The sequence below is a fragment of the Acomys minous genome (assembly GCF_964271855.1).
Source record: "Acomys minous genome assembly, chromosome: 1".
Taxonomy (NCBI): Eukaryota; Metazoa; Chordata; class Mammalia; order Rodentia; family Muridae; genus Acomys; species Acomys minous.
Genome location: NC_140483.1, coordinates 26,145,718 through 26,173,704, shown reverse-complemented (window position 1 = coordinate 26,173,704; position 27,987 = coordinate 26,145,718). Strand labels below are relative to the sequence as shown.

Below are 27,987 nucleotides of genomic sequence, written 5' to 3'. Positions count from 1 at the left end.
AATTCCGGGTCGGCGCCCCGGAAGCGGAAGGGAGGCCTCCGTGCTGTCAAAGTTTTAGTGTTCCCCGAGGGTCGGTCCCGCGAAGTCTTTTCGCGGGTTCCCTGGCTCGTGAGCGCTTCGCCCGTGAAGGGTGGGAGCGCGGGGACGAGCGAGATGAGCACCATGTTTGCAGACACGCTGCTCATCGTTTTTATCTCCGTGTGCACCGCGCTGCTCGCCGAGGGTGAGGGTGGCTGTTTCTTGGACCTTTGATTAGTCTCAGGGTGGAAGGGCACAGGGGTCCCTAGCGCCTCCGGAGCAAAGATCAGGAGCCTCACTTCTTGCGAACTACATGGTCCATTGCAAGAAATCCTGGGCGCTTGCTTCCTCAGTAGAAGCTGGAAGATAGTGTGGAATCCGACTTCCTGATTGTCTTTGACGAATTTGTGGATACATTTGTTGTTGTTGTTGTTTGAGACAGGGTTTCTCTATGTAGCCTTGGCTGTTCTGGACTCGCTTTGTAGACCATGCTGGCCTCGAACTCACAAGCTATCCGCCTGCCTCTGCCTCCTGAGTGCTGGAATTAAAGGCGTGTGCCACCACACCTGACCTTGTGGATACATTATTTGAAAAACATGTTTTGATCTGACTTTGGAAAAAGTTAATTACTGATAAGTTTAGAACAAAATGTTGAAGTTATTTTGTTTCCAAGAGTAACAAAAACAGTTTGTTGTGACCATTCCAATACTTTCTCATTATGTTGCTTTTATGTTTTAGGCATAACCTGGGTCCTGGTTTACAGGACAGACAAATACAAGAGATTGAAGGCAGAAGTGGAAAAACAAAGTAAAAAATGTGAGTTTTGTAACAGTTGCCAGTTTGAGCTTGTTAGGTTCACAGTAGCTATTTTAGGAGCACCAAATGATACCAAGAAGACAAAAAGAGCTCAGTATGCTTGGCTGGGGCCACACAACTGAAATCTCAGCGTTCAGGCCATCAAGAAAAGATTGAGTTCTAAGCTATTGTGGGCTGCATAGGGAGAGTCAGTCACACATTACAAACAAGCAAAACCATAATTCGCCTTGGTATAAAAATAGAAATTGAAGACTTGTGCATTAATAAAGCTAAAAGGGATTTGTGTGTGATGAAGCTCCAGATTGGGCAGGCCTGGCCTACATAGTGATCCAGGCCGGAGCTGTATATTGAGATCCTGCCTCAAGAAAACAAAAAGCTAAAGGGAGAGAGGTCATGGTGGATGTGTGTGTGTGTGTGTGTGTGTGTGTGTGTGTGTGTGTCAGTCACACAGTCTTCATTCTAAAGAAGAGGTCTTGTTCTGGTGTGAGAGACCAGGGAAGGCCTCATGGTGCAGGTGGTCTTATAGTCCCTTGTGGGCTAGTTAGACTGTAGATTGAAAATAAGATATGGGGAGGAAATTACTTTAGCAAACATAGAGATTTTAACTAATGTGAGTTGTGTTTGGAGAATGATATGTTGTTATGACTAGTGTCAGGGTGAGAAAGTTGAAAAATGTTTGAAAAAAAAGATTAAAATAGGTCAAAATTTGTTGCCTTTGAAGTAAAGTTAAAATTCAGCGCGGCACAACTGATGGGATAGACAAGGCCTTATGTAGCCCAGGCAGACCTCACGTATATGATGCCTCTGCCTCAGCTCCCCAATTACTGGGGCGTTGAATGGTTCTTTCTAGGCACATTTGGTACCCCGTATTCTTTTTGTTGTTGTTTGAGGTGGGTCTCATTTAGCCTTGGTTGGCCTAGAACTCACTATGTAGCCGAGGATGACCTTGATCTGATCCTCTTGGATTTACAGCCACTCACAGCCCACAACCACACCTGACTTTCCTTCCTGCAATTTCTACAACTAGCTTCATTTTCCTTTTCTTATATCTTTGTAAATTTTGTGAGTGTCATTTTTATTTTATTTTTTAATTTTTTTTGGTTTTTCAAGACAGTTTCTCGGTGTAGCCTTGGCTGTCCTGGACTCACTTTGTAGACCAGGCTGGCCTGGAACTCACAGTGATCTGCCTGCCTCTGCCTCCCGAGTGCTGGGGTTAAAGGTGTGTGCCACTACAGCTGGCTTCTAGAGAGGGTTTCAAGAAGGCCAGGCTAGCTTTGAACTCTTTAGCTGAGGTTGGCATTGAACTTGTGATCCTCTGCTTACTAAGCACTAGGGGTATAGTTCCTCACTGCCGCATCCAGTTTATGGGGTGCTGGGGATTTTGTGCAGGATAAGGAAGCCCTTTGCCAGCTGCTGAATTCCTCAGCTCGCCTTCCATTTCTTCCCCCTAAATCATGTTACTTGAGGGGCTGGGGTTTTACGGTGATGGAGGTTGTGCCAAGCATGCGCAGAGTCTTGAGTTCAACCCTCAGCAGTGAGAAAAAGAAAAAAGTCTCATTTGACTCACATAGCAACCACTGTGGTCAGTTATATAAATGTCTGCACTGCATGGGACAGGAGCTTGAGACTCAGAAAGTTAATGATAGACTGCCATCACGAGAAAACAAAGAACCGGAGACTAAACTCAGACATTTGTTATCATGCCTGGAGTTTTTAAAATTAGAGTTGGTTGTTCTTTATTTATGTTGATAATGGTGGCTCACCATATTTAAAACCAAATTCATGATGTTTACCTTCACAAACATGATCCTCTTCCAGGATTTTCTTTTTTTTCTTTTTTTCTTTTTTTTTTGGTTTTTTGAGACAGGGTTTCTCTGTGTAGCCTTGGCTGTCCTGGACTCGCTCTGTAGACCAGGCTGGCCTCGAACTCACAGCGATCCGCCTGCCTCTGCCTCCCGAGTGCTTGGGATCAAAGGCGTGCGCCACCACCGCCCGGCTCTCCCAGGATTTTCTTACCTCAGTGATTCTATACGTCTAGCAGGGAAACCCAAAAAACTTAAATTAAAAAAAAAGTTGTAAGATTTCTTTGCTGCTTGCTTCTGCTTACTAGCATGAAAACACTGGTAGGGTGTGGTTCTTTGTTCCTGTACCACTAGAACAGTGGCTGATGTATGGTAAACAGTAAAAGTTGTTTGGGTTTTTTGTTTTGTTTTCTTACTTTTTTTGGGACACGTCTCGCTTTGTTTTGTTTTGTTTGTTTTAGAGACAGGGTTTCTTTTTGTAGCCACGGCTGTCTTGAACTGATTTTGTAGACTAGGCTGGCCTTGAACTCACAGAAATGCACCCACTTCTGCCTCCTTGAGTGCTGGGATTAAAGGCGTGCGCCACCTCACCTGGATCTGGCCTTGGCTGCTTTAGAACTTGCTCTGTAACCCACGCTGGCCTTGGCCTACAGTGACCCTCCTAGTTTTTTACCCTTTAGAAGTTACAGGTATAAACCACCCTCCCTTTGTTCAAGTATTTGTTATTACCTAATACCAGTTGATATTTCATTATCAAAACCTATAACTGTTGTGTTCTTGAATGGTTTTGGATCTTTCTATATCTCTCTGTATCTGCCAGGACCACCTATTTTCAAGTACCATGTTTAAGGCCAGTTGGGTCTACACAGCAGGTTTCAGGCTAGCCAGGACTACATAGTGAGACTCTATCTCAAAAAAAAAAAAAAAAAAAAAAAAAAGAGGAAGCCAGATGTGATAGCCCTGGCTATCATGGAACTCACTCAATAGCCCAGGCTGGCTTCAAACTCAGATACCCCTGCAAGTGCCCGGATTTAAAGGTGCGCACAACCACCACCTGGCCACAGTTTCAATCTACCTACCTGTGGACTGTGGTTTTTAGGATTATGTTTCTCTGCTCAACTACACTGTAATATATGTGAAGGCAGAGTATTATCTGTAGCCCCTAGCCCAGTGCTTGATGCTAACCCAGTGTGTGTCGTAGATGAGCACTTTTCTGAGAAATGTTATGATCACAGCTACTTAGCAGCATGCACTGGTGTCCAAATACAAGTTCCTTATGTCATATATAGAATTTAATATCACATTTGATATTGAATGAATGTTCTCATGTCTTTTTTTTTTCTTTTGAAGACAGGGTTTCCCTGTGTAGTCTTGGCTGTCCTGGACTCATTTTGTAGACCAGGCTGGCCTCGAACTCACAGATATCTGCCCGCCTCTGCCTCCCAAGTGCTGGGATTAAAGGTGTGCACCCCCACACCTGGCTAATTTGTATTATTATTTGTATGACCAGTTGACATCTGTGGCCACTTGCTATATGGTCGGGTTTACCATGATAAATGTAATACAGCGTGAATGAGCATGGTGTCCGACCTCTGTAATTTACAACCAAATGGACAGCAATTAATGAAGGACATTTAAAAGAAGAAAAAAATATTGTAAATTCTCTTTTTGAACACACTTAAGAAGGTTATTTATTTTGTGGTACTAAGGGTTGCCCTATCTGCCTTGAGCATGCTAAGTAAGTTATCTACTGAGCTGTATCCCCAGCCTGTGACCGTTTTTGATCCCTTGGAATTGTTGCCATGTAGCTCAGCCCAGCCTTATGCTTGTGATCTTCTGGCTTTAGCCTGTGGAGTTCTGAAAATACAGGCGTATACAACAGCGCCAGTCTTGAACACATAGAGGTGAATGCATAATTTTTTCTGGTACTTAATATTTAGAATTCAGCATGGATCTAGGGATGGGAACTTTTTCAAGTTTATAAATAGGTTTGAATTAGAATTAAGCCAATTTATTTTCTTGTGCTGATGTAATTCTTGTTGCTGTTTGGAGAATACCAATGCCAAAAAGCAGTCCTACTTAGGTAGAGTCTTTGGGGAAAAAATTAGACCTTTCATATACTAAGCAAATGCACTGCCCTGGGGCTGTACTCACAGCCCTTAAAGGTAATTTTGCTTTTTTGCTAGCAGTTAAGGGAACAGGCCAGTTAACTCAATCATGACCAAAGTTCTTCAGTGTAACTTTCCTGTAACTCATCTGTGATAAAGCATCCTCTTAATATATAATTTTATGTGTTTATATTTACAGTAGAAAAGAAGAAGGAAACTATAACAGAGTCAGCTGGTCGACAACAAAAAAAGAAGATAGGTGAGAGAGTAACCTAAATAAAATTTAGATTAAAAAAATTTTTTAAAGATTTATTATTTATTTATTTATTTATTATGTTTGCATGTACTCCTGCAGGCCAGAAGAGGGCACCAGATCTCATTATAGATGGTTGTGAGCCACCATGTGGTTGCTGGGAATTGAACTCAGGACCTCTAGAAGAGCAGACAGGGCTCTTAACCACTGAGCCATCTCTCCAGCCCCCTAGATTAAAAAGTTTTAAATATTTTGTTTGTTTGTTTGTTTGTTTTGCTATTTCGAGACAAGGTTTCTCTGTGTGTCCTTGGCTGGCCTGGACTCACTTTGTAGACCAGGCTGGCCTCGAACTTACAGAGAGCCGCCTGTCTCCCGAGTGCTGGGATTAAAGGCATGCGCCACCACCACCCAGCTTTAAATATAGTTTTAATTAAACAGTTACATCACTTTACCCCTGTCATTCCTCCAGCTCTCCCTCAAGCCCTTCCCATACCTGCCCCCATGCTCAAATCAATAGCCTCTTGTTCTTTGATTGTTATTGGTACATACATGTATGTATATGCATGCACAAGTATATAAATACAATCTGCTTCGTCTGTTTTTGCTGTGTGTGTATGGTTTCAAGACTGGCTGTTTTTATTGGATAACCAATGAGAGGGCTTATCCCTGAGCAAGGCTGATTCCCTGTCTCCCAGCAGTTATCAGCTGCCTGCAGTTATTTCCCTGGGGGGTGGGACCTGTGAAGTTTTCCCTTCCACGTTAGCATGGGTGCTGTGCTGTGATCTGGTCTTGGTTACGCAGTCATTTCCAGGAGACACTGTGTCACAGCAAGCTCTTGGTATTCTTGCTCTTAGGATCTTTTTGCTCCCTCCTTTGTGACGTGCCCTGAGTGTGGGTACAGGAGCTGTGATGTAGATGTATTTTTTTGCTCCCTCCTTTGTGATGTGCCCTGAGCATGGGTACAGGAGCTGTGATCTCCATGGTCTGTCTGCTTTTTGCTTTGTGTCCAGTTGTGAGTTTCTGTGAAGATCTCCATTTGCTGTAAAGAGACGCTTTTTTAATGAGGATGGGAGCTACAGTTACCTGTAAGTGTGAGGGCACGATTTAGAGTGTAGTAAAGAATTCCGCTTGTGTAGCAAGGTGGCAGCAGTAGCTTCTCCTTTTTTTAACGTTTTTAATTTGTGAGTTTCCACACGGTGCTGGGAACTGAATGTATGTCCTGTGGAAGAGCAGCCAGTGCTCTTAACTGCTGAGCCACCTCTCCAGCCCCAGTAGTCTTTTCTTAGATCTCTGACCTCACCAGCTCCAGGAAGGTGGTTAGATTTCTGTGTCTTGATTTCTCTCTTGTTCGGTGGTTCTGGAGTCCAGTTCGACAGCTTTGGTTACCACCAGCCTTTAAGTGCCACTTATAGCACTTTTTTACATAGAAATATTTTGGCACTCTTCTATATTTAAATATTCTGTTAGGACAAAGTAAGTAGCAACCTATATATTCACTTCATCTTATTAAGTAATATTGAAACAAAATGCTTTTGTAATCTCCAGACAGTGATAACTTATTCAAGAATTATACTGTGCTTAATATATTTGTACTCACCAGTTTATTCATTCTTTTCAGAGAGACAAGAGGAGAAACTAAAGAACAACAACAGAGATCTGTCTATGGTGAGAATCCAGAGTCTAACTTCACTATGAGCCACATAAGCAATTGTTTTAAAACAAAAATTCTATTTGCGTCAAATATATTGCATTGACGTTCTTAAAATTTATTATTTATCAGGGCTATAAGTAATAACCATAAGTATTATTGGGCTAAATAGAAATAAAATATGCTGCCACATTTAAACTTCGTTTTAAAGCTTGCATAGTAGTGCATGCCTTTAATCCCAGCGCTCAGAATCAAAAGCAAGGGGAATCTCGAAGTTCAAGGGCAGCCAGGGATTAGAGAGAATTTATCTCAAGAAAACCAACAAACAACACTCCCCCTCCCCAACAAAGTTCATTTTAAGTTTGTTTATAAAGGCTGCTTTGGAGGTTATAATTTGTCTCCTTCAGAAATATCTTGCTTTTTTTTTTTTTTCATACTCATTTCTCCCTCCCCCCAGCTGTCCTGGACTTGCTTTATAGACCAGGCCAGCCTTTAACTCACAGTGATCCACCTTCCTCTGCCTCCCAAAGGCTGGGGTTACAGGTGTGCGCCACCTTGCCCGGCTCCAAATTTTTTATGCAATAATAAGCACAAACATTAATAGAGATAAAACACTGATGCAAATGACACATCCCAGAATAACATGTGCAATTGTCTCCATCACCTCTGATTCGTAGTTAAAGTGACGCACCATGCTTAGTGTTTTTAAAAAGTTTTCTGTTTAGAAAAACCATGTGCTAGGAGTGGTGGCACATGCCTGTAATCCCAGCACTGGAGAGGCAGAGGCAGGTGGATCTCTGTGAGTTCAAAGCCAGCCTGGTCTACTAGGTGAGTCCAGGACAGCCAAGGCTACACAGGGAAACCCTGGCTCGAAAAACCAAAATAAAATAAAAAATTAGAAAAACCATTATTATTTATTTTTCATGTCTATAAACATTTTGCTTATATGTATGTCCATGCATGCCTGGTGCCTGCAGAAGCTAGAAAAAAGATCCCTAAAAGTTGAATTACAGATGGCTATGAGCTGCCATTTGGGTGCTGGGAATTGAACCCAGGTCCTCTGGAAGGAGCAGCCAGTGGTCTTAACCACTGAATCATCTCTCTAACCCCCTTTTTATTTTTTATTTTTTATTTTTTCGAGACTGGGTTTCTCTGTGTAGCCCTGGCTGTCCTGAAGCTCTCTTTGTAGACTAGGCTGGCCTCAAACTCACAAAGATCTACCTGCCTCTGGTTCCAGGTGTTGGGATTAAACAGTGCATCACCATGCCTGGCTCTTTAGCACATTTTTGTTGTTGTTGTTTGGTTTGGTTTGGTTTTTTGAGACAGGGTTTCTCTGTGTAACCTTGGCTATCCTAGACTTGCTTTGTAGACCAGGCTGGCCTTGAACTCACAGTGATCCGCCTGCCTTTGCTTCCCAAGTGCTGGGATTAAAGACGTGTGCCATCACACCCGGCCCCTTTAGCACAATTTTTTAACATGTTTACTATTTGAAATTTATGAGATAAAAACTGCAACTGTAAGCCAGACGTGGTGGTGCCCGCCTTTAATCTCAGCACTTGGGAGGCAGAGGCAGGCAGATCTCTTGAGTGTGAGGCCAGCCTGGTCTACAAAGTGAGTCCAGGACAACCAAGGCTACACAGAGAATCCTGTCTTGAAAAAAAACCAAAAAACAAAAGTTGCCACTATACTAGTAATCTAGAGATAATGTTAGAAAATTGTACATTTTTATACTTGCTTTATCTACTTATGCATTTATGGGATTAAAGAATTTAATAAGAATTTAGTTGCAAGCTGGGTGGTGGTGGTGCACTCCTTTAATCCCAGCACTCAGGAGGCAGAGGCAGGTGGATAGCTGTGAGTTCGAGGCCAGCCTGGTCTACAAAGTTAGTCCAGGACAGCCAAGGCTACACAGAGAAACCCTATCTCGGGGGAAAAAAAAAAACCCAAAACAAACAAACAAACAAGAAAGGAATTTAGTTGCAAATAACAAGTTACCAAACTCACAATGGCCACCATATTGTGTTCTTTCTGTTGCTCATGAATTCAAGAGGCTGGCAGCCCTAAGCCAGTCTTTAGGCTTGCATGCCCTCAAAGACTCACTCATCAGGACCATCAGGACAATTTTATTTGACTGGTGATGCTTTTCCTTGAGGCATTATGTTCTTCATTCCAGCCACCCTTTAAAGAAAAGGCCTAAGAAAATTCAAGTTTGTCCTTTTTAAAAGGTGCTTTTCATAGCCAGGAATTGCTGTAGTACCATGTCTGTGACCCCAGCTACTTAGGAGATGCGGGTAGATAGTTACTGAGTCCAAGAATTCAAAGCTAGCCAGACTCCACCGTAACAATAATGGAACAGGCATCCCAATCAACACTGTTACCTGTGACTGGTTGGCCAGGACGAGGCCTCTGAGCTGTAACAGGAAGTAACAAGGAGAGGACGGATTGGAGATGGAAGGGGAGTTAGATAGCAAAGAGCTTTCGCAAAGGAGAACTTTCTGGTGTGTTTGCTTGTTTATTTGTTTGTTTTTGAGACGAGTCTCACTGTGTAGCCCTGGCTGACCTCAAACTGACAGATCAGCCTGTCCCTCCCAGTGTGTGCCATCACACCAAGCTCTAGGAAAACTTTTTAAGAAAAATTACATGAGACTTCAATTTTGCAGTGTGCTGTATTTATTTCTGTATGTATTTATTGATAGTGTGAAGTGAACACTTTTTGCTTTCCTTGTAGGTGCGAATGAAGTCCATGTTTGCGATTGGTTTCTGTTTTACTGCCTTAATGGGAATGTTTAATTCCATGTGAGTAGCCTTTTCTATGCTTTTGCCTAATGTTTATGTTTGCATGCAGCTATGCATGAGATTTTTAGTAACATTTTATTTGCCAGAATTTCAAAGTTATTCTAAGTGTGAGGCCAGCCTAGACTTTTTAGCCAAATCCTCTCTCAAAAATAATGAAAGGGCTGGGCATGGTCGTGCATGCCTGTAATCCTAGCACTCTGGGAGGCAGAAGCAGGCAGATTTCTGTGAGTTCAAGGTCAGCCTGGTTTATAGAGCAAACTCTAGGAAAGCCAGGACTATGCAGAGAAACCCTTCTTGAAAAACAAACTAAAAAAAAAACCAAGCCAAACCAAACCAAAACAAAAACTACCCCTCCAAAAAAATAAAAGAAAGAAAATAAAATTTCAGACTTAAAGTTACAAGAATAATATTTCTACTATCCAGATTTAACAGTTGTTATTTCACTTCAATTGCTTTTTTTCTTATATATATTAATTTTTCCTGTACATATTATTCACATGTTAAAAAAGCCTTTTTCATTGTATATTTATTGTACATGATACTGTGTCACAAGTATATACTATACATTGAGTGTATTCCCTCATACTGACTGCCCTTTTTAAAATTGGGTTATATTCACTATGTGAAGGTACAGTATTTGTTTTTCCCTTTTATTTCCAGACTGGGTTTCTCTGTGTAGCCTTGGCTGTCCTGGACTCTTTGTAGACCAGGCTGGCCTTAAACTCACAGCAATGCTCCTGCCTCTGCCTCCTGAGTGCTGGGATTAAAGGCCTGTGCCACCATGCCTGGCATAAGGAGATTTTTGTGAGTATGTAATGTGCTTTGAGCATATCCTCACAATCATGTACCTTTCATAATCATTTGAGAGTATGTAGCAGGCTTCATGCTTTTGTACCCATAACTTCAGTGTGGATTTCTTAAAGACATTTTTTATTTCATGTATTTGTGTGTGTGTGTGTGTGTGTGTGTGTGTGTGTGTGTGTGTGTGTGTACGTGTAGTCCCTTCCCTTCCTGGGATTTGAACTCAGGTCCTCAGGCATGATGCAAGTACCTTTCCCTCTGAGCCATGTTGCGACCAATCTTTTTTTTTTTTTTTATAACTTCAAAATAATTATGTAAGAACTTCATTTTAAAAGAATACAATCACATAATACAGCAGTTTCCTACCTGTGGGTCACAACCCCTTTCACAAGTCGCCTAAGATCTTTAGGAAGCAGAATTTGCCGGGTGTGGTGGCACACACCTTTAATCCCAGCACTTGGAAGGCAAAGGCAGGTGGATTGCTGTGAGTTTGAGGCCAGACTGGTCTACAAAGCAAGTCCAGGACAGCCAAGACCACACAGAGAAACCCTGTCTTGAAAAAACAACAAAACAAAACAAAACAAAAAGCAGATATTTATATTATGATTCGTAACAATAGCAAAGATACAGTTATGAAGTAGCAATGACAATAATTCTGTTTGGGGGTCACATGAGGAATTCCATTAGAGGGTCACAGCATTAGAAAGATTGAGAACCATTGATAGAATAACCTTTTTTTCTTTTTCTTTTTCTTTTTTTTTGGTTTTTCAAGACAGGGTTTTTCTGTAGCCCTGGCTGTCCTGGAATTCACTCTGTAAACCAGCCTGGCTTCGAACTCAGAAAGCCTCCTGCCTCTGCCTCCCAAGTGCTGGGATCAAAGGTGTGTACTACCACTGCCCAGTTCATAATAACTTTTATACTTAATAGAAGCTGGGTATGGTGGTGCATGCCTGCAATCCCAGGACTGTGGGAGGCAGAGGCAGGCAATCTCTGTGAGTTCCAAGGTCAGCCTGGTCTACAGAATTCAGGATAGCCAAGGCTACACAGAGAAACCCTGTCTCAAAAAACCAAGAAAGAAAAAAGAGAGAACAACAAATAAACCCTATTTAATAGTAAGAATGTTAATTTAGTTTATCAGACAAAAGGTTAGATATTATATGCTGTTTAAAAATAATTTAGTATGTTTCTCTGTTTTTAAATCTCTTGCTAATATGCTTCTTCAAACTGAAGGTATTCATATAAAAACATTTTGACTCTTAAAATAGAGTCTTAACAACTGTAATCTCGTTGAGCAATGAGGTCAGGTCCTGTTGTTTAAACATCACGGAGCAGACTAGAGTAATCGTGGCACTGCTGTGACATGTCTGGCCAGACACGCAGAGTTCACTGGGACTACACGGCATCAGTAGGCTTGCTCAGACGTTCTTGTCTTACCTCCCTCTCTTTTTTTCTCCTCGAATTTCCTTCTCTTTGTCCTGTTTTTCCTTCCAAAGTGTACCTACCCTTCCTATGTTTCAGTGCTATCAATATTTTACAGGAAGATAAGAGACTAAAAGGATACATTGGTGGATGTTATGATAGAAATAGTGTGAGGTATACCAGGAAAAGGAGAAGAAGGGATTATTTTTATCTAGGTGAGGGATTTAGAGAATGTCCAAATAAGAGAATGTAAACTTTCTAGCCAGGCATGATAGCATATGACTTTAATATCCCAGCACTTGGTAGGTAGACACAGCCTGGTCTACATCCTGGAACCAGGAGGGCCTTGAACTCACAGAGATCCATCTGCCTCTGTCTCCCTGAGCGCTAGGGTTAAAGGTGTGCGTCACTGCACCCAATTGAGATCTTATCTTGAAAAGAAAACAAAACCCCAAGAAACCTCATAAATTCTACTCATCTGATTATTCTTGGAATCATAGGCCCTTGGACATGGAAGGCATTTGAAGATTAAGTAACTTTCCAGGATATTTATAACCCATGACTTCTATCCTATAACTCTATCTCCCCCATTTCCTGTTTTTGTGGGTGGTAATGAAGGGCGCTCAACAGGATGCATGTAGATATTAAAGGATAGCTTCCAAAAGTTGTTTTTTTTCTACCATGCAGGCTTCAGGGATGTCAGTTCTATATAGGACAGTCATGCTTTGTAATAATTTATTGTACATTTAAAAATAGCTGGAGGGTCTGGAGAGATGGCTCAGCAGTTAAGAGCACTCACTGCTCTTCTGAAAGACCTTGGGTCAATTCCCAGCACCCACAAGGCAGCTCACAGATGTTTGTGAACTGTCAGATCCTGTTCCAGTGGATCTGACACTCACACAGACGTACATGTAGTCAAAACACCAATGTATATAAAGTAAAAATAATTATAAAAATAGCTGGAAGCAAGGATCTTGATTGTTTCCACCACACAGAAAAAAATATTGATAAGCATTTGAGGAGACAGATAGCTGATAACCATGTTCTAATTCCACATTCTATGCATGCTCTGATGTGTCACACTCCCTCTGCTCCATGGCCCGTACAATATATCAATTAAGTGTTTAAAATATTGATGGGGGGCTGCCTTGGTGGCTCAGTGGGTAACGGAGCTTGCTGTGCAAGCCTGACACCCACATAAAAGTGGAAGGAGAAAACAAATTCTTACAGAATGCTCGTTGACCTCTACACTCGTACTGCAGTATGCATACCCACACATGTACACATAATAGTAGAATAAACGTTTGTAAATTAACTTTGGAGTGTTTAACCTGTTGTACTTTGTTTTTGATTTTTGAGACAGGGTCTCTCTATAATAGCCCTGGCTGTTCGGTAACTTGCTTTGTAGACCAGGCTTGCCTCAAACTCACAGAGTTCCACCTGTCTCTGCCTCATGTTATACTTTTTAATGGTCTCATTAAACAATAGTATTTCTGGTAAGTCTGTTTATGTACATTTTGTACCTTATTTCTGAGTCTTTCACGTATCTTTTCTAGCTTCATTCTTTAGAATATAAGTAGATTGTGAGTCTTTGTGATGTTGTTATTATCATTGCTTTAATTCTCTTTTTAATAAAATGGAGGCAAGATCTTGCTGTGGCGTCCAGGCTGCCCTTGAAGTTGCAGTTGTCCTACCCCTGCCTCCAAGCTCTAGGATCATAGCCTGAGAGGTGTGCACTAACACACTGAGCAGCCTCTGCTAGCAGTGTACACATGTTAAGATGAGAAATGGTATTTAAGAGACTCTGTATTCTAGCCTCAGACACAGGAGACATGAGGTCAGTTTCACCTATACAATGAGACTCTGTACAAAAGAAAAAGGGAAAAAGGCACCCACGGTTAGACTAAGAAGGGAGACCAGAGAAGCAGCCATTGTACCAGAGAGCACGCACTTCCCAGTTGCTTCACTTCTTGATGTGATTCCGTGAAGTGGAAAGGCTTGTTGTTTTCTGAGAGGATTTCTCTGTGTAGCCTTGGACTTACTTTGTAGACCAGGCTGGCCTCGAACTCACTGAGATCCTCCTGCCTCTGCCTCCAGAGTGCTGGGATCACAGGCTTGCGCCACCATGCCCAGCTGAAGTGGACCTTTTAAAAGAAGGTTTAGAACTGGAAACAGTCAGCAATGCTCTCGCAGTTAAATTTCCAATTTAAAAAATTTTATTGTTATGTTTGTTATTTTTATTCCAAGAAAGGGGTTCTCTATGTTATCTTGGCTGTCCTGGACTTGCTTTGTAGACCAGGCTGGCCTTGAACTCACAGTGGTCTGCCTGCCTCTGCCTCCTGGATGCTGGGATTAAAGGTGTGAGCCACCATGCCCAGGTAAATTTCCAAATTTTATTTCTACAAGAGGGACCTAATGTTTACATGAGAACCTATACTTTTAGTGTAGGTTTTAGAGTATGAAAATAATTCCTGGGTATAGCTCAGCTGGTAGAGTGTTTGCTTGCCTGGCATATAGAAATCCTGAGTTCAATCCTAACATTGCATAAACTGGGAATGGTGGCACATGTCTGCAGGTAGAGGCAGGAGGATCAGATATTCAGAATCACACCAGAGAGAGTCTCCCTGAGGCTAAATTAGACCCTGGCTTTTAAAAAGAAAGTAATTTCTTTTACTGAGTCCAACTATGCTTCCCTGTACGAGTACTCAAGAGAGCAGTCTTGCTCTGGATTCACAAAGCTGAAGTGTACTTAAGCAAACAATCTACCTTGTCCCAGCTCTTTCCTTTTTCAGATTAGGAACATTTGTTTAGCTATTCCTCATAAAATCTTCTGGTCCTCTGTGGGAAAATACTTACAAGTAAGACTTTGTCGAGGAGCCCTAGGAGAGGGGAAGGCAGGAGGATTGCTGGTGTTGAAGCAGAGACATTGCAAAATTTGGGCACAGCTTGGGATATAACAAGACCTTATCTGGAAAAAAAAATGCTATCTGGGCAGTGGTAGCGCACGCCTGTAATCCAGCACTCAGGAGACAGAGGCAAGCAGATCCCTGTGACTTTGCGGCCAGCCTGGTCTACAGATAGAGGCCAGGACAGCCAAGGTACTGTGTGCAGAGTTATGCTGTCGAGGAAAGAAACAACGTTGCTGCTGCTGCTGCTCCTGGTGCTTTCCCCCATGATGTAGGTGGATGTCTGTGCGTGTGCACGCAGGAGAGAGGGGGAGAGAGGGTGGTGATGCTTGTGGTTGTCTGTGCGTGTGTGCGCAGGGGAGAGGGGAGAGAGGGTGGCGATGCCTATGCAAACATGTGAAGGGCAGAAGCTGATTTCAGTGCCTTCCTCAGCCTCTTTCCACTTTATATTCTGAGACAGGTTGAAACCCAGGTTTCCCTAGATGTGGCTTAGGTCTTCTTGGTGCCTCTGGCATCCTTTCAAGAAGCTTTGCAATCATAATCTCAAGATGGTACTTACTGTCCTTGTCATTGCCTCACGAGTGTGTGGTGGCGTTTGTCTAGAGTGTCAGGACGTGTGATGCTTCAACCCCTCAGGACTGAGAATTATGAACCCAAATATTTCTTATAAAACCAAACATTAGATTTCAGAAGTTAAAAGTGCTCCTCTTCTTGCTAGTTCTTGGTATTAAAATATATTTTTACCCAAAATACTTTTTAAAGCTTAAAAAAAAAAAAAGGCTACACAGAGAAACCCTGTATCCAAAAACCAAAACAAACAAAATCCAAACAAACTTTGTCTGCATGTGTGTTCGGGGTACACTCATGCGCGCTGAGGTACTCATGTGGAGGCCAGAGGACAACTGGAAGGAGGCCGTCCTTCTCTCCTCTTAGCATGTGGATTCCAGGATGGCACTCAGCGCATCGGGCTTGACAGCAGGCGCCATACACAGTGAGCCACCTTGCTGGTCCCTAAAAGGTTTTCATTAAAAAAAAAAAAGTTTTCATTACAATATGCATGCTAACATATGCCAGGTTCCTTACTACTTAAGGGGATATATATTTTAAAATGTATGCCGGTGTTTTGCTTGCATGTATGCACTTTGTGCATACCTGGTGTCACCTGCAGAAGTCAGGTGACATCTCCTGGAACTGGAGTTACAGACTATTGTGAGCCACGATGTGGGTAATGGGGCTCAAACCCTGATCCTCTGGAAGAGCAGCAAGTGATGCAACTGCTGAGCCATCTCTCCAGCCTGCTCCCTTTATTCTGTTTTGTGTATTTGTTTGTTTTTGAGTCAGGGCTTCACTATGTAGCCTCAGAACTCGATATGTACAGACCAGGTTGTCCTCGAACTCAGAGAGATCCACCTGCCTCTGCATCTTGAGTGCTGAGAGTAGTTTATGCCACCATGCTCAGCTGAGAGTATACTTTAAAAATTATTAGTTCAATTTCTAATAGAGCACATATTAATATCTGTACTGTACACAATGTAAGTCTTTCGGGATGTCTGTAATTGAGTGTGCAGGGTCTTCATGGCAGGAGCACAGAGAGCCTGTGTGTAGAGAGCACTGATTAGCGGAGCCCTTCCTCACATCACTGCATCTTCAGTCCTGGTTGAAGGGTGCTACTTATGCCCATATGTTTTTTTTCTCTGGAAATACCTGTTGATTTTCTAAAAACAACAGTTCTTTGCTTTTATTTTTGCATTTTAGATTCGATGGTAGAGTGGTGGCAAAGCTCCCCTTCACTCCTCTGTCTTACATCCAAGGACTGTCTCACCGAAACCTGCTGGGAGATGACAGCACAGACTGCTCCTTCATCTTCCTGTATATTCTCTGTACTATGTCAATTCGGCAAGTGAGTATCTACACCTTTATATGTATAGCTTTCCTTCCTGTGGCTGCTCAGTCTAGCCTTAACTCTGTAATGCTGGCAGTATTTATCTGTGCTCCTGAGTACTTTCTGTTGCTCACTTTGGAATTCTATACTAAATGCCTGCAAATCTAGACTACTGACTTTAGTTTTATCCAGAGAGAATAAGGTGTACAATAACAAAAACAAGTAGAACATGGCAAAAAAATGTTTTTTATAATGCATATAACCAAATAACAATAGCCAGTTGTAATGAATAATCTAAGGTAAGTTTCACTCCTACACCTGGGAGGAACATGAAAATACATTCCAAGGAAACAAGACTCTTGTCTTGGTTTTTTGGAGTGTTCTCATAAGCAGTCAGAATTCCCCTCCCATGACTCCATTCTTGGACCATATTCTGACACAAGATCACCAATAATTTAATAATTTTAGGTTATTTGCAGTTGAAATGAAGCCCAGGTACTAAAGACTTGAGTTTTCTGTCAGTGCTGACAGTGGATTCTAGGCCTCATACTATGTTAGAAATTTTTTTTAACCGAAAATAAGTAAGTTAGAAGCTTATGGACTATGGACTCGAATTTACCCTAGCTGTAGCCGTGGCTGTCCTAGAACTCACTCTGTAGACCAGGTTGGCATCGAACTCACAGATATCTGCCTGCCTCTCAAGTGCTGGGATTAAAGGTTTTTACCCCCACTGCATGGCTTAAAATTTTTTTAATATATATTTTTAATTTCATTTTTTAACTTGAGACAGGGTCTTACAATGTAATTTTGGCTGGCCTAGAATTTGCTTTGTAGATGAGGCTGACCTCAAACTAACAGAGATCCACCTACCTCTGCCTCCTGAATGCTGGGACTAAAGAGGTGCCCATCTTAATATGTTTTGTTTCTGGAGACTTTTATGTATATATACAAATGTGTTTTGGATATTTAGACCCTGCATCTCCCTTCAACTTCTCCGGACCCCCCTCAGACATGTCCCTTCCTGACTTTGTGTCTTCCTTTCTAAATAACCTTAGTTTACGAGGCCCATTTAGTGTTACCTATGTGCAAATGGCATGAGGCTGTTCACTAGAGGGGCATAGGCAACCTACCACTCACCACTCTTGCAAAAAAGAGACTCTCTCTCGCCTGGCAGCTCCTTGGCTAGGAGTAGGCCTTGTAAGCCCTCTCCAAGCACCATGCTGGAATGTTGACTAGTCTTGTGTAGGTAACCACAACTGCCGTAAGTTCATGACTTCAGTGGCCCTGTCACATCCAGAAGACAGTAGATTACATCACTCCTCCCCATCTTCTTCTGAGATATGCCCTGAAGCTTAGGGCAGGGGTTGATGTGACTGTCCCATTTAGGGCTGACGCTTCACAGCCACGTGTTCTCAGCCCTTTGACTAGTTATGGGACTGCATTAACTGCTGCTCACTGGCCATGGTTGAGAGCACATGAGAGGGACTGTTGGCCCTGCTGTGCTGAGTCAGAGGTGAAGGTCTCCACAGTAGCATGAGGCTCTTAATCTACCCACTCAGTGTCTTGTTTCTCCATAATAGCTTTTACTTTTCTTTCTATTTTCTACTTCATTGCAGTAAACCTGTCATTTAAAGGCCATCAGAGTTTTTAAACTGGTTTTTATTCTGGAAAATGACAAGGACTCATAATTGATCCCTGTCTCTGGAGAGTAACTAAGCAAAGATCCCTTGTATGTTTTGTCTAGACTTGTATTGCTTTGTTTGTTGACTGGGCAAATGTGTTATCATCATGTGTCCTCTCATGTCTAATTTCAAATTGTTCTTATTTCTCAGAACCCTTAGCCTAGTGCTAAGTACATGGTAGGTGCCCAGGAAGTACTTGTCAGTTTTTGTTGTTTTTAACTTTATTTTTTGAGACAATCTTCTGTGTCTCAAGCTGGCCTTAAAACTCCTGATCTTCTGCCTCTACTTGCCAAGTGCTGGGATTACAGGCATATGCCATCATGCCCATTTTCAATGCTCAAATTTTAAAAACTGGAAATTAGTAGCATATTGCTTGGTTTTTCTCACTATTTGGTACAGTTGTTTTTGTTTTTAATTTTTTTTGCAGACATGTGTGCTTATTTTTATTATAAAAGTAATACAAACTCAGATATTTTTCCTCTAGCCTGAACTATTAATGATTGGTCTTCTTAATTGACTTAAAAATTTCTCATTAAAGTATGAGCTATTGCATCCTGTATATATTTAAATATTTTTATGATAAATACAATTTAAAGAGGTCCTTGAAGTTGTATTTGTTACTGCAGTATAGTCTGGCAAGGGGTTAAAGGAGTATGTACTTCCACAGAAGCCTCGATCAGGGCACTCTCCTGGTGTCTTCAGCCCAAGAGACACTGGAGTGTTGAGGGATCAGGTAGTTGAGGTGTATAAGACTGTGTACACTGAGTGCCAGAACCTTAACATAGAAAGTGTGGGGGAAGAAAACCCACTAGATGAAGAATCAAACCATATGAGTTTAAACTTTAACTTTTTTGAGATAGGTTGTATGTGGCTCAGGCTGGCCTTGAACTCTGATTTTCCTTCCTCTACCTCCTGAGCACTGGACTTTCATATGTGGGCCACCACACCCACTTCCTACTTAGCCTTGTTATTTTGGATAATCCACTATTTCTTTCCAAAAGTTCAGTTTTTCAGATACCAAATGAAGGAATCAAGAGTAATACGATAATCCCTAAGGTCTTTCTTCAGAAGTGCTGGATACTGTTGAACAGTTGGCCTTTACTTAACCTTGCCCACTCATCAGCCCTCTCCATTCTTGTTAAGGCATATGCCAATCAATTTTCTAGTCAGCTGTCTGCTCATGAGTACTCTTTAGCACACCCACGCTTGTCTCTTCCAAAAGTCGACTGTTTCCCAAAACCTGTTTATACTGGTTTTACTTGTTACGTAATTAAATTAAATGTTATATTAGCCAAAGAAATCAAAACATAAAAATAATTGGTTTTTTATAGGAATTAGTTCAGTTTTTAAAAGCAAACTGAATAGAATTCTTTTGTTTTGTTTTTTGTTTTTTAACTGTGTTAGAGGGCTAGAGAGTTGGCTCAATGGTTAAAAGCATTGGCTGCTCTTCCAGAGGGCCTAGGTGTTCAATTTCTAGCACCTACAACTGTCTGCAACTTCAGTTTCAGGGGATCCGACACCCTCACACACATACAAGCAAAACACTGAGGCACATAAGATAAAAATAAATTATTTAAAAAAAAACTATACTGTTGCATTAGATACAATTAAGACAAAGGAAAAGATGGGAAGGTTTAAAGATTTTCAGAAGCTCCACATTAGGTAAGTGTTCTTCCTCTGAGCTGTGTCCTAGCCCCTCTGTCACCATTTGCAGTGAGTACTAAAGTCAGCCCTACTTCCCTTGTATTTTATAGGCTTTGTGTTAAAAATAAGAGATTGCTATCATGGTGGCATACACCTTTAATCCCAGCACCTAGAAGTCAGAGGCAGGCAGATCTCTGAGTTTGAGGACAGCCTGGCCTACAGAATGAGTTCCAGGCCAGCCAGGCCACACAGAAAAACCCTGTCTTGAAAAACTAAAAAGGAAAAAAGAAAGAAAGGAGAAAAAGATTATGTAGAGAGAGGCTTGCAGTACAGCTCAGAGGCAGAGTGATTGCCTACCATGACAAGGCCATAGGTTCTATTCTTGGAACTTCAGTAAGAATGTCTCAGTGTCTCCCTGTCTGTCTGTCTGTCTCTCTTTGTGTGTGTGCGTGCCTGTGTGTGTGTGAGAATCACTTTAAAAAGTCAGCTTCGCCCACCTTTAATCCCAGCACTAGGGAGGCAGAGGTAAGTGGATCTCTGTGAGTTCGAGGCCAGCCTGATCTACAAAGTAAGTCCAGAATAGGCAAGGCTACACACAGAGAAGCCCTGTCTCGAAAAACCAAAAAAAAAAAAAAAAAAAAAGGAAGAAAAAGAAAAAAGAAAAAAAAAATCTTCTTGGGCTGGAGAGATGGCTCAGTGGGTTAAGAGCACTGACTGCTCCTTCAGAGGTCCTGAGTTCAATTCCCAGCAACCACATGGTGGCTCACAACCATCTATAATGTGATCTGATGCCCTCTTCTGGCCTGCAGGTGTACATGCAGGCAGAGCACTGTATACATAATAATAAATACATCTTTTTAAAAAAAGCTTCTTTAGATTAGCATCCCCAGGTCCTGTTAAGTATATACAGCTCTTACTGTTGTGATCTTTATTACATAAAAAATGACGTAATCACCCCATTGCCTGTAACTGTACTTTGCGGAGATGTATGTAAAATACTCTTTCATAGCTTATATTACATATCAGTTCTTACTGTGCTTTCTTACAGAACATCCAGAAGATTCTTGGCCTTGCCCCTTCACGAGCTGCCACCAAACAAGCTGGTGGATTTCTTGGCCCCCCACCTCCTTCTGGGAAGTTTTCTTGAAGGAAAACAGAATTCTTATTTCCTATCATACTTTCAAGACCTTCGCATCTTCAGACTGGCAAGGCACCTGGCCACACTCTAGCTTTGAGTTATTTCCCAGCTTAGGATATGATCAAAATGAGAATGGCAGTTAACCAACAGGAGAGTGCTTTTTGGTCATGGATGCCTTCTTTAATAAGTGGACTCATTGGTTAAATTTGGGTAGTTTTTTTTTTGTTTTTGTTTTTTCTTTCTTTCGAGACAGGGTTTCTCTGTGTAGCCTTGACTGTCCTAGACTCGCTTTGTAGACCAGGCTGGCCTCACACAGATCCACCTGCCTCCGCCTCCCAAGTGGTGGGATTAAAAGCGTGCACCACCACACCCGGCTGGGTGATTCTTCTGTAGCCACAAATATCATCTTTCTTGTTCCACATAAGTATTTCAATGGGACTGACGAAGCCTATGTATGTGCCATGTACCGGAGAAGCCGCCTGTGAGCATTAGGAAACTAGGAGGAAAAAACAGTTTGTGTAACAACTTAATTGGAGTCACATGTGTTTTTATAAAAGCCAAATATGTTACTTATGTTTGACAATGAGCCAAATTTTTAGCTGTTTCATTTAGAGAGGTTTGATTTTTTTTTTTTTTTGCATATTAAGAAAATATTTTCTGTAATCTGAACATAAGGGTAAGCATTGGCCCAAAAGAGTTAAAATAAAATTTTGTCATGCATTCTTTTACCAACCTTGTCTTATATGTTCAAAATATAGAATTGTCCTAGTGTACTTGAAAGTTTTCTATTTTGCTTTCTTGATAAACACTGAGACCAGAAGCAACTTACTTTGAGGAAAGGGTTTATTTCAGCTTGCACTTCCAGGTCACAGTTCATCACTGAGAGAAGTAAGGTTCAAATTCAAGCAAGAACCAAAGCTGAGGCTGTGGAGGAATGGCTTACCCACTCACTTTCTGCCTTGCTCTCAGCTAGCTTTTTTTTTTTTCTTTAAGATTTATTTACTATTTTGTATACAGTGTTTTGCCTGCATGTATACCTACATGCCAGAAGAGGGCACCAGATCTCATTATAGATGGTTATGAGCCACTATGTGGTTGCTGGGGATTGAACTCAGGATGTTTGGAAGAACAGCCAGTGCTCTTAACCTCTGAGCCATCTCTCCAACTCTTGTACAGGCCAGCCACATGCCTAGAGAAGACTGAAGACTCCACACACGCTGTAGAGGTTTGGACTGGCCCTCCCTCAGTCAAGGCAGTCTCTCTTAGACATGGCTGATCCAGGCAGTTTCTTTTTTAGTTTTTTGAGAAAGGGTTTCTCTGTGTAACAGTCCTGGCTGTGCTAGGCTTGCTTTGTAGACCAAGCTGGCCCTGAACTCACAGAGATCCGAGGCTGGAATTAAAGACATGCGCCACCATGCCCAACTCGGGGCAATTTCAGGGTTATGTAAAGTTGGCAATAAAAACTTCCCCAGCACAAAATGCAAGAGAAGGAAGGAAAGGAATAATGCTACGGTTAGATACTTTGTGCTTATCTAGTGCCTTCCTGCTTGACCTAAAGCAGCAGCCTCATGGGAGAGGGCCAAGCCATACTTGGAGTCTGGTCTCAGAGCACTAGAGATGCTCATGGAGACTGGTCTGCTGTTTCTAGACCTTCCTGTGAACATAATATTTGCTGTTATATTAAAGCAAAACACATCATGAGCTCACCATCTGAGCTACAGAACCTTTTCTTCTCTGGTTTGTATTTCCTTTATCACACCATGTTTATTTAGAACTACAGTTCTTAGCACAGGAGCGATGGTAGCGGAGTGCCACACAATTGCCCATGGCATACTCTCATAGACTCACCAGAAGTCTCAGCAGTAAAGCAAGCACTAGCCAGAATGTAACCGAAGCTTCTAGAACATAATTGATTTGGTAGGGAATGGTGAAGATTGTTTGAGGTACATCTACTGGGGACTCAGACTTGAATTACTGAGATTTTAAATAACATTCCTTTGATTTTTATTTCCATTTCCAAGGACTGTCTTTTGAGTGCTTTATTCAGGAGTGTTGGGAATCTCACCTGGGCCTTGGTCATTCAGAAGGGCGTTGCATCCTGAGCTGCATCCTGAGCTCCAGAGGTTGCGTTTTAGTTCCCTGTTACAACTCCATGGTGCTTTAATGGGTTTCTGGGCTACCAGCGAAAATCTAAATAGATGGCGATAGTTAACACTTGTTTGTTGAGTGCAGCTCTCTATTCCTAAGACTGTACATGTGAGAAAGATGGGCAGGTGCAGAAGGTTACCCAAAGCTGTTTTAACTTTAAACTAGCGGTGGGCTGTACAAGAACACCCCTGCAGTAGGACTTCTGGGGAGCAGATGAAGTCCTGGGGTTGTGTGTGTTGTTGACAGGAGTACAGCTATGTCAAGGACCCCGATGTCTCAGGCCCATGGGAATGGTGAGGCCTTGCCTGGTTGAGTACGGAAACTGGCTGTGTTCAGAAAGTATATCAACCATAGCTTTCTCATCCCTGAGGCACCCTATGGATACTAGCCAACCTGCCTCTTAAATAATAAACAGTTTCCAGGTGACTGGTGTGTCTCCATCAGAGTTCGTGGCCCACCTGATCCCAAATTTTGTGTGTTCAGGTCAATCCCCAAAGCCATGCACGTCTCGGGCACTAGTGCTGGCTTAGTCTTTTCCAGTATTTGATGCTAACAGACTCTGGGTAAAGAAACCACTATGAGGGATGTCACCAACACTTGCTCATCAATGCCCCTTTAATTCCCTGCACCCATCTCCCAGGTAGTTTGATTTACTCTGGTCTCAACCTCGCATCCCATTCTTCACTCTGCTTTGGCAATGGTTTTTGTGTAATCCGTATCTGATTGTCTTACGCCTTTGAGAACAGTCGGCCTATGGCTCCTACTAGCTTATGTCAGTTTAAACTGTTGAGCACAGATCATTACCTCAAGCCAGGTCTCAGTTCTCCCTCCCACACCTCCACCCCCTACTTCCTGACTCCTAGGCTTCAGTCAGGCTAGCTGACTAAATAAGTTCTTTATTTTTGATATTTTTTGTTTGTTTGTTTGCCTTTTTGTTTGGGGACTTTGCTGCCTCTGTTCTCTGCCTGATATGTTCTTATATCTCATTTTCTCCTGGTGCTCTGCAAGTCACCATCACCTTGTGTGAGCTTTCTCTGACCTTGACATGGTTGAATTAGACTTCCTTCCCTATATTTTTGTTTAGGTTTCTCTTATGCAATTAACAATGACCTTTTTTGTTTTGGTTTTGTTTTTCAAGACAGTGTGTGTGTGTGTGTGTGTGTGTGTGTGTGTGTGTGTGTGTAATAGAGCCCTGGCTGTCCTGGAACTCACTCTGTAGATCAGGCTGGCCTTGAACTCACAGCCTCCTGAGTGCTGGGGTTAAAGGCATGTGCCACCATGCCTGGCTCTAAGCCTCAGTCTCCTGATCTGGAAAATGGGGTTAATAAGCTTGTGAAACTTTTCTTTTTGTTTGTTTTGTTTTGTTTTGTTTTGTTTTTGAGACAGGGTTTCTCTGTGTATAGCCTTGGCTGTTCTGGACTCACTTTGTATACTAGGCTGGTCTTGGACTCACAGCGATCCACCTGCTTCTGTCTCCCAAGTGCTGGGATTAAAGGCATATGCCACCATGCCCGGCCAAGCTTTCCCTTTTTTAGGCAGACCAGACTAGTCTTGAACTCAAAGATCTGCCTGCCTCTGCCTCCCCGAGTGCTGGGATTAAAGAAGTGCACTACCACCGCCCAGCAGACTTTTCTTGAGACCTTGGATCACAGAGTCCATCACATCATTCTCTGAAGGGCTTACGTGAAATTATTGATAAAATCAGACATATCTTCAGGAGGAGACTCTGGAGAACTAAGCTGGGTCTCTCAGGAATTGTACATGAGATAACAATTTATCTAATGTTAAGTCCAGATCACAGTTACTGTATCAGCACTCTCTGGAGCCAGGCATCTTTAAGTGAGAGTGTGTATGTTATGTTCTTTGATCTGCACTAGTGGCTTGGTTCAATGATTAATATGTGAAACATTTTTGGGGGAAACAAAAGCAACCTAGGTTAGACATTGATTACATTTCTGCAGTGAATTGTTCTATCACAGGGCCAACTCCCAAAGATATGTTAGTTTGTTAGAGTCCCCTTGTCCAAAAGCCTTATCTAGTATATCTTACTGATAAAGCGCTAGGCTTGTGGGTGAGCACATTTCATTTCTTTCTAGGCTTAGCTGCACTCGTTGTTCAGTAGATAATTTAAGATACACCATTTAATTAAAAACCTTATCTTTTTCTCCAATGATAAATAACAAAAACCAATCCCTTGCTTATCTCAGTAGAGAAGATTTGCTGCTGCACAAGAAAGATTAAAAGACCTAGAAGACTTGAAATAATAAAGACTATTACATCCACTCTTGAAGAAGTTCATGGTTGCAGATGGATTGCCTCTGTAACTCGTTCTTCAGCTAGTCCTCAAATGGTTTTGCATTGTGAATATAACTTCCCTATGGTGATTCTTTTTTCAGTTTATCAAAGCAATTCAAGCAGCCATTAACAGTGTCCTGGGAGAAGAGAGATAAGCAGTAATGAGGGCAACATATTTTGTCATGGAGGTACACAAGGAAGGAAGCCATTGATTCCGTTTGGGGAAGTCTTGGGCTAGTGTGTCGGTAAAAGACTATAGAAGCTTTACCTTCAAGGAGCCCATGAGGTAGGAAACCAGTGAGGGGAGAAATGTGTATGAAAATGCCATGACAAAACACATTATTTTGTATGCTAACTAAAATGGTACGACATAAGTTTATAGGCAGGCATATAGCCAGGGGACACAAGACCTGTAATTTCAGCTCCTCAAAATGGCTAAGATGGGAGAGTTGGAAGTTCAAAACCTGCCAGGGCAACTTAGTGAGATTCTGAATAAAAAATACATAGTAGAAAGTGGAGGAGTGTTTGCTTATTTTTGTTGTTCTTGGTTGCCCAACCATTTCCTCTGGGAACTGTTAGACTTTGGTTTTGCCATTGCCAAAGCTTGAGAGAATAGCTTCGAAGAAGGAAAGTCTTACCATGACTCATGTTTTCAGTTCACAGACAGCCTTCTTCCTTCTGGGCCTACAAGTGAAAGTTTCTGGTTTCTTTAAAAACTCAGTTGTGTCAGCCGGGTGTGGTGGTGCACGCCTTTAATTCCAGCACTCAGAAGGCAGAGGCAGACAGAATCTCTGTGAGTTCAAGGCCAGCCTGGTCTACAAAGCGAGTCCAGGAAGCCAAGGCTACACAGAGAGACCCTGTCTCTGAAAAACCAAACCAAACCAAACCAAACCAAACAACTCAGTTGTGTCATGTGATGCTTTTCTGGAAACTGGTGAGAGAACATGTTTTGCTGAAAACAGGCATGTGAGGGGGTGCATGATGTTTAGAAAGAATATAAATAGAACCTCATGAACAGCTAGACAACACTTTTGCATTGCTACCCTGTGTAACGCTTCACTGGTCTTTGCTGGTCTTCGCTTCGCTTCGCAGAACATTCCAGGGAACTTCTCATGGTACTCAGGCTGATTCTGGCCACTTTTGTTGACTTCGTGCCAATTCAGCGGAGCCTTGCTGTTTCTGCTGGATTGTGCCACTGCTACGGATTTGAGCTGCCATTTGGTGTTTACTGTTCGACTGCTCTGCTGGTATCCTGACAATGCCAAGTGGGATTGGCTCACGGAACTACATCTAAACAGGTCCACAACTATTAACTTTCTTTCTCCCCTTCCTCTGGTGGGTGGATTAGGCGTGAGGTTGAAGTGTTTAAGAACCCTAAATAAAGTAGCTTTTGAAAAATCTACAGGGCCTACGGGGCCTTAGTGACATGTAAGTCATGGTACAAGAGTATGGAAGAGCAAAGCTCTTGCCATCATGGTGGCCGAGAAGGACATGCCCCCAGTGACTTGATCTCCTACTTTCACCACCCCGAAATAATGCCATATTATGAACCTACAAGGGGAGCAATCCATCAATGAAGTAGGAGCTACCAGGAGCCAGTCACTGCCCAAAAGCCTATCAGCTGGCACTCGCGTCACCAACACTTGACCCTGTAAGGACATTTCACCCTCAAACTATGACAGGAACACCACATTACATCCTGTTACATTAAAAATGTATCGGTTCAGCCTAAGATTGCTAAATAAAGAAACAGAGTCTGAAGCGTACTTTAAAGCTGCCAGCATAATGCGACGGGCAGAATCGAAATTGATGCAAATCTATTCCTAAACTATGGTAAACAAACTACTCTAAACTGATATGTAATACATATACCCCAATCATTTGCCACTAAGATGCTCATCTGGCCATTCTCCTCTTCATCTTCCTCCCCTTCCTAGAGGGCTGTGATGGATGGTTAATATGGACTGTCAGCTTCTCAGGGTCTAGAAGCACTTGGAAGACAGGTGTCTGAGCATGCCTGTGACGCAGTGTCTAGGTCAGGTTAAATGAGGTGGAAAGATTCACTCTGATGGCTGAACTGAATTAAAAGTGGGAAAGGGAACTGGGTTTTGGCCTTTACTGTTCCCTGTTTCCTGGATGGAAGGGCCATCTGACCAGGGGCCTCAAGCTCCTGCTGCTGTCCATGACTTCTTTGCAACAGTAAGACAGCACCCTTGAACATTAAACAGAACAAACCCTACCTTAAGTTGCTTTGGTTAGGTATTTTATTGTATTATACTGTAGCAATGGATGGGTAATTAATACAAAGGCCATCAGTCACCTTGCCCCTTCTTCCCAGAAAGGTGGTTATCTAGTCAGGGAACCAATCTGGGTGTGCGCACGTTTGTCACTAGGGATTGAACCGTGTTCTTGCACACGTCAGGCAGATGCTGAACCACTGATCTATATTCCCAGACCTTTGATTTTATATGAGTTAGATTTTTTTTTCCTAGAAGATGCTTGATCTTTACTATTCCGTGGCTTTTTACTAGATGAGATGTTAAATGTTTTACACACACACACACACACTCATCCCACATGCTAACCGTGGGAGTGATGGATGTTCATTAGCTTGGCTGTGGTGATCCTCTT

At 42.2% G+C, this 27,987-nt stretch overlaps 1 protein-coding gene and 1 long non-coding RNA gene across 3 annotated transcripts; one reads left to right on the top strand and one right to left on the bottom strand.

Moving 5' to 3' along the window:
• Positions 1 to 10: 10 nt before the first annotated feature.
• TMCO1 (transmembrane and coiled-coil domains 1) lies at positions 11 to 21,641 on the top strand. Its single transcript, XM_084779309.1, has 7 exons — positions 11 to 223; positions 757 to 834; positions 4,944 to 5,003; positions 6,616 to 6,662; positions 9,374 to 9,441; positions 16,323 to 16,467; positions 20,824 to 21,641. The coding sequence occupies exons 1-7, from the start codon at positions 154 to 156 to the stop codon at positions 20,920 to 20,922; spliced, it is 567 nt and encodes a 188-aa protein (XP_084635435.1). The 5' UTR covers positions 11 to 153; the 3' UTR covers positions 20,923 to 21,641.
• Positions 13,019 to 26,783, bottom strand: LOC311596155. 2 transcript variants are annotated; one of them, XR_014778736.1, is made up of 3 exons: positions 25,339 to 26,783; positions 22,979 to 23,103; positions 13,019 to 15,578 (listed from the first exon to the last, which is right to left on the bottom strand). It is a non-coding gene; the product is annotated as an uncharacterized lncRNA (long non-coding RNA). The 2 variants fall into 2 exon arrangements; XR_014778737.1 differs by lacking the exon at positions 13,019 to 15,578 and having other exon boundaries at positions 21,531 to 23,103.
• Positions 26,784 to 27,987: the final 1,204 nt, after the last annotated feature.

Excerpts from the sequence above, each read along its gene's own strand:
- TMCO1 (XM_084779309.1), top strand. The coding sequence starts at position 154 with ATGAGCACCATGTTTGCAGACACGCTGCTCATCGTTTTTATCTCCGTG. Across the intron at positions 224-756 it reads CACCGCGCTGCTCGCCGAGG|GCATAACCTGGGTCCTGGTT; the intron begins GTGAGGGTGGCT and ends TTTATGTTTTAG. Across the intron at positions 16,468-20,823 it reads GTACTATGTCAATTCGGCAA|AACATCCAGAAGATTCTTGG; the intron begins GTGAGTATCTAC and ends GCTTTCTTACAG.